Source organism: Pseudorasbora parva, chromosome 6, assembly GCF_024679245.1.
Source record: "Pseudorasbora parva isolate DD20220531a chromosome 6, ASM2467924v1, whole genome shotgun sequence".
NCBI lineage: Eukaryota > Metazoa > Chordata > Actinopteri > Cypriniformes > Gobionidae > Pseudorasbora > Pseudorasbora parva.
The window spans coordinates 31,741,151-31,751,708 of NC_090177.1; the positions used below are offsets into that span (position 1 = coordinate 31,741,151).

The following is a 10,558-nucleotide window of genomic DNA, read 5'->3' on the forward strand; positions in this document are numbered from 1 at the left end:
ATGCTGTGCTGAAGCGTTGAAGTCGCTCGACGTCGCCCATAGGAATAAAGTGGAGCGCGGCGCCACATAAGTGTTCACGGATGACTGGATCTGCAGCTGAGAGACTGTTTACGGCGTGCTCTAGTCACGCGTGCGCACCCTACCGGGAGAAGAGCCCGTACGGCCCATACAAGGACCTTCCGATCTATTAACGTCAAGTAGACCCATACTCGAAAAAAACTCGCTGAAACTTGTGAGAAACCGGAAGGAGTATTTTTGACAGAAATACTCCATCAAACGTCCAACATTAGTTTTTGAAACTTTGTCTATGTTTAGGATGGGAATCCAAGTCTTTAACAGTGTAAAAAGCTCAGTAAGCATGAAACAGCATTTCACCCTCCCTTTAAACATACTTTCTAAAATGTCTTATTTATCCAAAAATACAAATCTCATAACATTATTTAATGCTGTTGTAATTTTTCAGTGTAACTTTAATTTGATTGGAAACAGCCCTATAGTGTCATATTTTAACTGAATGTATAGATCAAATTTAAGAATATAATACGATTAGGGGTAAAAATGCCCTTTAAAAAAGGTAAACATATCACAAATATGCAGATTTCAATATGCCAAAGCTGATTAAACACTGGTGAGAATATTGATTCAGAATAAATTATATTTACAACTAGGGCTGTGCGATATCGAAGAAAAATGTGATATGCAATATCTTGTTAAATAATGCGATATGATATTGCAATTAGGGTGTAAAATATTTTTAAATTTATATTAAAAAAAATAAAAATAAAAATAACTGAGAATGAAACCATTTGTTTCACATTCTTTCTGGGAAAAGAAAGCATCGCTACAATTTCTGAAAGTGATCAGCAGTGTTTTAGTTAACTTTGTGTCTGAGTGTGAGACTTATTTATTGTTTGTGCAAATTATTGCATTTAATAACTCTTTTTACCATCGAGCAAGTCACATAAGTAACAGTCGTGTGCCCTGTCGATTCTCTGTCAACCTAAAACGTACACTTTTAACAATTTTGAAGTAGCCTATTAAAATCATTCCGATATTGCATGCCATTGCGATATGTACATTTGCGAGATTTCAATAATTTTGATCTATTGCACAGCCCTATTTACAACACGAATAAAATAAAATAAAATAAACCTTTTTCCGGACAAGCACATTTTTTTACTCGGACAAGTGAATGACTGATTTACTTATCCGAAGGACAAGCACATTAACATGCTTAATGTCGAGCCCTGTAATGAATGGTGTTAAACAAAATTCCAATGAATTATCAGCAGAATTTTCAAATAATTTTTTTCTGTTGAAAACCAGTTTTTGTTTTTGTTTTTTTTCCACAAAAATTAAGTCTGGAAAATGGGGGGGTCGTCTTATATTCGGGTACGTACAGTATATCAGTTTGAACACTTGTACGGCTTTAAAATGATTGATTATAGTGAACTTAAAACAATCCTTACATAAGCCTTAGGGATGGGACGAAAGATCGTTTGACAAAATATCGCAATACAAAACGTGACAACTCATCGAGGTGGAAAAAAATGGATTGCGAAATAAAGATAGATAGCTCTAAAAATAAAGATAGCTCTGCTGCATGATTTGTGTAGTATATAAATAATTTTGTGTAATATGTGTGCATATGTATATGGGGCAGACATACAGTCTATGCTGGTGGGCTGGCAGCACCATCTGCTGATCAAGCAGGGTAAAAAAAACTAAATGAAGAAAAATAATTATATCCGGGGAACAGTGCGGTACGTCGTCACGTCAAGACAGCGCATGGTGCAACAACAACACTGCAGCGAGCTAACAAATATTAGCATTAGCACCAACTGCCTTGCCCCCAAACGGCTGACCATGGAGTCAAATGAGGTCGAAATTGAGGACGCTCCGCCTGGATACAAGTCATGTCTGGCAGTATTTTAGCTCTCTCATTAAAAAAGACAAAGACGGCAATAGAGCAACTGACAAGACTAAGACTGTGTGTAAGCTATGCCATGCTGTCATTCCGTACATCACATCCAACACATCAAACATGAACCACCACCTTCAACGTCACCATAAAAATGTGAAGACGGCCCCGGAGAAAACGAGCCTACCGAAGGGATAGCTGACCATGAAAGTGCTGACACCAACTCTACCTCCGTCAAGTCCGCGTGCAAAACGTATAACCAGGCTCATTGGCGAATTCATAGCGGACTATATGGCTCCATTTAACATGGTAGAGAACAGAAAAATAATTTAAATGTGCTGGAGCCCAAGTTTAAGATGCCATGTTGAGGACATTTTTCAGAGAAGGTAATCCTGGAAATTTACAATGAAACCAAACAAAGCATGAAAGAGTATCTAAAAACTGAATAAGTAATGAAAAAACAAGTTGTTGTTATACAGTAATATTTTCTTCTTTTTTGATATTGTATCGTAACCCTGGCATATCGAGGTGCATCGTATCTTGAGTTTAAGTGTATCGTCCCATCCCTAATAAGCCTAGTATAATAAATTTAATCTGTACCTGTGGCCTTGTCGAAACGGAATAAAGAAATATAAATTAAATAATGTAATAAAGTTGTCAGACACTTTACAATCTTCACTGCATGAATAATAAATTATGATATTTATATTACACACACACACACAGTGGGTATGGAAAGTATTCAGACCCCCTTAAATTTTTCACTGTTATATTGCATTTTTTAAAGTCATTTAAGTTGTTTTAGTTTCATTAATGTACTCACAGCACTAGCCTGGCTCTGCCCTCCTACTTCCACTCGATTTTCATTTTCCTTCAGTACTTCGTCTGAGACTGCGGTGTATTCTTAGGTTTTCCAATCAGCGAACAGAGGGAGTGGCTGAGAACGATGACGTTGATGTCGTGCGCTATTTTGAGTTGTAGTTCGGTAATGGTGACGGAGAAAGATGTGAACGAAACCATTCATTTGGTTGTGGCACCGCTGCCGAGTATCCAGAAGTTGAAGCCGGAGCAAGAACAATCAATCAGGGCTCTGGCTGGGCCATTCGAGAACAGTCACGGAGTTGTTGTGAAGCCACTCCTTCGTTATTTTAGCTGTGTGCTTAGGGTCATTGTCTTGTTGGAGGGTGAACCTTCGGTCCAGGCTGAGGTCTTGAGCACTGGAGAAGGTTTTCGTCTAGGATATCCCTGTACTTGGCCGCATTCAGCTTTCCCTCGATTGCAACCAGTTTTTCTGTCCCTTCAGCTGAAACACCCCCACAGCATGATGCTGCTACCACCATGCTTCACTGTTGGGACTTTATTGGACTGGTGATGAGCAGTGCCTGGTTTTCTCCACACATATTAGGCCAAACACAGCACAGCATAGGCCAAAAAGTTCTATTTTGGTCCCATCAGAACAGAAAATCGTATTTCTCACTCTTGGTCTTTCAGGTGTTTCCTTATTTTATTTTTTTTATTTTTTTGCAAACTCCATGCAGGCTTTCACTGAGGAGAGGCTTCCGTCGGACCACTCTGCCATAAAGCCCCTGGTGGAGGGCTGCAGTAATGGTTGACTTTCTACAACTTTCTCTTATCTCCTGACTGCATCTCTGGAGCTCAGCCACAGTGATCTTTGGGTTCTTCTTTACATCTCTCATCAAGGCACTTCTCACCTGATAGCTCAGTTTTCCCAGACAGCCAACTCTAGGAAGGTTTCTGGTCATCCCAAACGTCTTCCATTTAAGGATTATGGAGGCCACTGTGCTCTTAGGAACCTTAAGTGCAGCAGAATTATTATTATTATTTTTAACCTTAGCCAAATCTGTGCCTTGCCACAGTTCTGTCTCGGAGCGCTTCAGGCAGTTCCTTTGACCTCATGATTCTCATTTGCTCTGACAGGCACTGTGAGCTTGTATAGACAGGTGTGTGGCTTTCATAATCAAGTCCAATTAGTATAATCAAACACAGCTGGACTCATTAATTTGTAAAAACATCTCAAGGATGATCAGAAGAAATGTACAACACCTGAGATAAATATTAGTGTCACCGCAAAGGGTCTGAATAGAGGGAATGCACCTGACGTCATTGTCAGCTGGAGCGACTGTGATTACGCCCCACTGAGTGGCCTAAAGACTGAGAGGCAGCAATGGTTTACAGCGTGAGTGCAGCGAAAACACACAAAACCAGGCCTGGTGTTAGAGGGGGGGTAGAGGGAGGCTTATCCACGGACCCAATGGACATCGCCGTTCAGAGCTTGAGACGGATTTGATAATATCTTGTAATTTTCTTACTCAAACCACCAACCTGCTTCTGCTTTAGGAGGGAAACGCTGCCCATAACTGCTTGTCTAGGATATGTAATAATAGCATATTGTTAGCGAAAAGGAGCTAGCAAATGATCCAGTGTGTATCTGTATTTGCACTCATCAAAACTTAATTTCCAACGTGTTTTCACCTCGGTGAGTAATGTAGCCAATCAAAGACATGTTTGTAGATTTCTACAATGCAGTTGGCCAATCACAGGTGTTGAACTTGGAATCCACTCAGCGCATCACCCACTCTCGAGTGTTTGTCCAGCAGGTGCTGAGTTCAGTTAACAAGCAAGCACAGTAGGTTCTGTCCTACTATCACTAAAAACAGCTCTGGTCACTCCAATTTAAAAAAAAACCTGGGCTAGACTATTCAGTCATGAATAATTTCAGACCTATTTTTAATCTTCCATTCGCTGCGAAGCTGCTTGAAAAAGTAGTTACCTCTCAACTACAAGCTCATATACTTATATACTCACCTCTCATCTATCTGCAATCGACATCACGGGTAGTGCATTATCATGGTTCATATCGTATCTTACCGATAGACAATTTTTCATTAATATTCAGAACTTCAAATCTGCTGTTCTCTCTCTCAGGGTGTTCCTCAAGGCTCTGTTCTTTGACCATTTCTGTTTAATATTTATCTGCTACCATTAGGTCACATTATCCGTAGTCATGGTCTCAGCTATCATTATGCTGATGATTTGCCAATTTACATTTCAGCCCGCTCCATCTCCACTCTCCCCGTGGACTCATTGAATACCTGTATTACTGACATTAAAACCTGGCTTCATAGAAACTTCCTTAAATTTAAAGGACAACTCCGGTGAGGAATGAACCTAGGTGTAATTAAAAGATGGTTACAGAGTAGATCGTTCTCTGGGATGCGTTTTCATGAGAATCGAATGTAAAGAGTTTTATCTCTAAAAACAGATTAGCTTATAACGCTTGTCTATGGGGCACATGGTAGTGAAATTAAAGCCCTAGTTAATACCACTAACAAGGCTAAAAATAGCCTCACACTAACACGGTAGCATAATGAGGGTCCCTACATGCAAACCGAAGCATGACCGTTTTCAAAAAGAGTGGCTGGAAGGCCAAAACGGAGAGAGAAATATGCGTTATCAAACGAAAACGTATTAGTGTGGACATGGCCTAGTGTGTCTGATTAGGGAGACATACAAAATGTGTAGGGCTAGGGTACCTTCAGGACAGGTTTGAAAACCACTGGTATAGTGTCTTTGAGCCAAAGACAAATAAACAAGTTCAGACAAGACTAGGGTGATATTTAAGGGATAATAATATATATTCATTGAACACTTATTACACAGATTTTCTTTGCCACATGAAAAACTACGGGGACATATTGAATTGAGATTCACGTTTAAATCTTATTTGTTTTTAAATCCATTTTGTACAGTGTGAAAAACAATCATCCAGACAAGATGATCACAAGAAGTTATAGTAGTATTATAAGTAAAGTCCAATGATTTAATTTTCAATACAATCAAAAACAGTCGCAAGACACAAGTTGAAACGAGAGAACTCATCCGTTGTGATGAGTGGATGTGCGCCGTGTTATAATGCGTTGCTATTGATGACGGACGGCCATTATAAGGAAGGAAATCCCACAGAATTTAATCTGGCTTTTAAAAAAAGTTCATAGAGCTGCTTGTTTTCTTTGTTGTATTGATTTACAAATATAAAACTTGAAACGCTTTCATCTCATTTGAACAAAACCATGGTAATATGTGATTATAGTGACCCAAATTATCATGATTATCAATAATTTATTTAATTTTTTTATTTTATTTTTATTTACAGTTTAATTCCTGCATTCCAGGATGGTCAGTGCCCCGCCGGAAATAATTGCTGCCCAACCACCTGAGGTCATGAAGTGAAAAGTGCTGATTTGACCATGAGTAATAAGATTCATTATATATGTTTCAGGGAAAAGGGAGTTCTTTTACTTAAATCAGGGAGTTCTTTTACTTAAATCAAGGAGTTCTTTTACTTAGGTCAGTTCAGTGCTTCATTTATGTATGCTTTTGTAACACTGTAGGCCAAAATGAGTGTGTTGAAATAACAGAAGCATATGGACATGGGGTAATTGTTTAGTTAGCCATCTAGCCATGACCTACAAGCTGACGTAGTCAAAAAAAAAAAGTGCTTTGCCAGGTTGTTGCTGAATTGCACACATGTAGAACAAATCATACTAAAGAAAAATGATGTGCTGAGTCATGTTACCTTTGCCATGTACCTATCCTATATAAACTCTTGTATTCCGGTGAGAGTCTCTGTGATTAAAGCATAAAGAAAGGCATTATTTGGAGTCTGTCTGATTACTGCTCTACTCTAGAGATCTTACTTCTATTCTCAAGTGATAGTGCTGAAGTGGAACACTAGAGACCTGTGGAACAAGTGGAGGGTTAAGCAAAAAAACTGGTAAGCTGATGATAGTACTACTTGGACAGAATAAAAGTACCACTGATAACCAGTGAGTTCAGAAAAATTACATTCTTCCTCAAAATCTCTTAGGTCCACTGAAATCAAAATTTAAGTTTTGTAGCTTTTAGTATGACTGTGTTAGCCTTAAAGTTATGAATAAGCTGGTATGTTCCAAAACTATGACAAAATTTAGGAGATTTTGCATTTAGGAGACATAAGCATTCAAAATTTACAGTCTCCCACTTCTGCTAAAACTTCAGATTTTGGTGACATCATCGCAGACTTCACTCTCTCGTCAAATCTTCTGTCCAATCAGAATGTGCTCTAGAATCTAAAGCCCGCCCCCTACACTGCTGAAATCGGTCAGTTAACACACTTACTAATTTCTACATGGTGAAAGGCACATAGCACACTATATATGTGATAGGAAACGATTCAGTGTAAATATGCTTTCATTTAAGGCGAATAAAATGTTTTCACGTTAGTTTTACACACCGCAGCAGCGCACACACCCCAAAGGCTCTGGTCTAAATTTAGACTAGACATATGCGCGAGTCCGCGCAGACAACAAACATATCATCCCATTTGAATTCTGCACAGAATGCTGCATTTCAAAGCGATATGAAGGAGATTATGATGGTAAACTGTGTTAGAGGACACTGGATTTACCAAACAGAGAGAGAAGCTCTGCTCTTGCGCTCTAGTCAAACTGTATATTAACAAAATGCTATTGGTTGTTTCAAAAAAGGGGAGGAGCTGGTAACAGCTGGAGCAAGTAACCCCAGAGTGCAGTCTGGACGATGGGGCGGGGCGACACATTAAGGCGGGGCGACACGTGTCGCTCCGCCTACACCCAATTTCATTGGTTTATAATACAGCGAATCTTATTGGCGTAGACGCTTGCGGCGTGAGCATGCGCATTCCTTTATGTACGTCTTTAGAAATGATCAAGGGGGTAATCTAGCACTCAGAAAGCGTTCCACACAAGGGGGTAATCTAGCGCTCGGAAAGCGTTCCACACAAGGGGGTAATCTAGCGCTCGGAAAGCGTTCTACCCCAAGGGGGAAGAATGGGGAGAAGCCCAAAGTGAGCCAAAAGCAACGGGAGAAAATATTTAAACAACGTGATTCAGCTTTCACTTTCCACATCTACTAGAAGACCTACAGCTGTCAGACAGGAGGCTCACGTCACATCTACGTCGTCAAGCTCAGTCTGAGCCTGCGCAGTTCGCTCAGCCATCAGGAAGTAAGTGCTCCTATACTGACATCACTTAACGCCGTAGAAGGCAATGGGATCGCTCGGTCCATTTCTTTTACTGTCTATGGTTCCACCCATAGGGGCGGCCATTGCTAACCAAGCCATCACCTGCTGTTAGCATCCCATTGACTCCCGTTCATTTTTGAGTCACTTTGACAGTGAATAACTTTACATCTGAGGCGTTTAAAAACTCAATTTGTCCATTGTTTATTTCTAAAGAAACAGGACAATGCATAAAAGGCTCCGTTACCTTGTATCTTACACTATCGCCCCGTAGAAGCTGTTTTTGTAAAAATAGGCTAACTATTGCGTCATAACCAACGTGACTCTGTCACACAGTTGAGAAATTAAATTATAGACCTGAGGAGACGCTCGCAGGCAATCTTTTACTGTCTATGAGACAGTCGGGGGGATGCGGAGACATAAAGTCTGATAAAGTCAAGGGAGAAGAATGGAGAGAAGCCCATAGTGAGCCAAAAGCAACGGGAGAAAATATTTAAACAACGTGATTCAGATTTCACTTTCCACAACTACTAGAAGACCTACAGCTGTCAGACAGGAGGCTCACGTCACATCTACGTCGTCAAGCTCAGTTTGAGCCTGCGCAGTTCACTCAGCCATCAGGAAGTGAGTGCTCCTTTACTGACATTACTTAACGCCGTAGAAGTCAATGGGATAGCTCCGTCCATTTCTTTTACTGTCTATGGAAATGATCGACCTACGCTTCTGCATCTGTATGGGGAAACGACAAACATGCAGTAAAAACTTCCTCTCTCGTTTTCGCAGCTTTTAAGGTGAGTTTAGTCCATAAAATCACACAAGTAATACACGTTACTGATCCTGACACTTTTCTTACCTTTAATTGAAACGATTCTATGTTATATTTACTTGATAGAAATGTAACGTTAGTGTCGGGTAATGTTAGGGAATTTAGGCTAACTCTTGTTTTTGAACGTTTAATCACATTTTATGTTTAGAGGAGAGGTTTTGATAGTTATGTAAAATTTTTGCTGATAAATTTGTCAATTGATGATAGCAATAAGGACATTTATTTAACCTAACGGACCTCGCAGAGTGCGAAAATCCAAGTTGTTGAAACCTGTTCTGGTCTCTCATGGTAAACAAATATGGATCAAATGTTCTGTGATTTCAGGAGCGACAGAAAAATAACCTCTACAAAAAAGGAAAGCTTTAATACATTTAATAATATGAATGTGCATTATTGAAAGCCACTAAACTACGAATACAGTTTGTACACAAACACAGTAGGTAAAGCTGTACATGTAGCATTTATATAGCCATATATCTACCCATAAACTAAGATTTAGCCTTACAGAAATACAGGTGGTGAACTAAAAAAAAAATCATTAAATAAGTTAATATAATTTTTTTCCACAACATAACTTTACATCTGTAAATTTCTTATGAAAATTATATATATTTTATTATTCATTTTAAGAAGGCTTTGACATCCAAATGTCAAACAGTATGTACAGTGACACTGAATGAACAATACTAAATTAGTAAACCTAAAAAATAAATATAAAAAAAACATGCATTTCACCTCTGCTTTAGCATTTTTTCTTCTAAAAAAAAACCTGACATTTTAAACAATATATTTTTGGCACTGACAAATTGTTCATTTTTATTTTTCTAGATTATTCCATGCTGATGGACTGCGGGTCCTATCTCAGAGGTCCTATGTACCGGTACGTATGTAAAATCTCAAACATGCACTAGTACCATTCAATAGTTTAAGGTTATGTTTTTTTTAATAGTTATTTATATAGCGCTTTACTGGGTACTCAAAGCGCTTTACATATGGAAGGGGGGAATCTCCTCCACCACTAATGTGCTTCATCCACCTTGATGACACGACAACAGCCATATTGAACCAGAACACCCCAGCTTATTGTTGGAGAGGAGACGATCAGTTCTATTTGTCAAAATAGTATTATTGATGTCTTGCTCTGGAAGCAGTCTCGTGCTAATATAATTACAAATCCTGCAACATCCATTTTTGGATCAAATCAATGCTTTGTTTATAATGAGGAAGATGTTTTAACCTATGAAACTTGCAGAATGCAACAAATAACTTAATCACAACCACCTCAAGTGGCCACTGACTAATCCAATTTTTTTTAATCTTCTTTCTTGTTTCAGATGCTGCCATAGAACGGCATGAGAAGGCAACGGTTTGGTAGAACTGAGGTTCCAATATAAGAGTATGCACATTATGTCCCAGTAGACGGCGTGTACTGAGTGGCAAAAACACTGAGTGGCAGGATTGGTGTTCAGCGTGAATGCTGCAAAAAACAGCGCAACACCCAAAACACATCTGGGAAAGGGTTAGGTACAACCTTCCGAAAGCTACAGAAAGACAAACAAATAGATTGCTGCTATTCGCAGACACAACCTGAATCCAGACATCAGAACATTTTATGTTAGATATGTAAAATGTTGGGCTAAAATCATATACTAGGTCATATACTGTATTGACAACTCGCCAATTAAATATTTATATTTTTGTTAGTGTTTATTAAAAAAAATGTCCATTGTAATGAGCATTGTGTTCTACAAAG

General features: G+C 39.0%; 1 protein-coding gene across 2 annotated transcripts in view; it reads left to right on the forward strand.

Annotated features, from left to right (window-relative positions):
- LOC137079381 (uncharacterized) overlaps window positions 1-6,594 on the forward strand; it is a 63,538-nt gene extending 56,944 nt beyond the window's left edge. For both annotated transcript variants that reach the window (XM_067447345.1, XM_067447344.1), the window contains one exon: window positions 6,096-6,594. In XM_067447345.1, coding sequence (XP_067303446.1) covers window positions 6,096-6,100 — 5 coding nt within the window. In that variant the 3' untranslated portion in view covers window positions 6,101-6,594. The remainder of the gene's footprint in view (window positions 1-6,095) is intronic.
- Window positions 6,595-10,558: the final 3,964 nt, after the last annotated feature.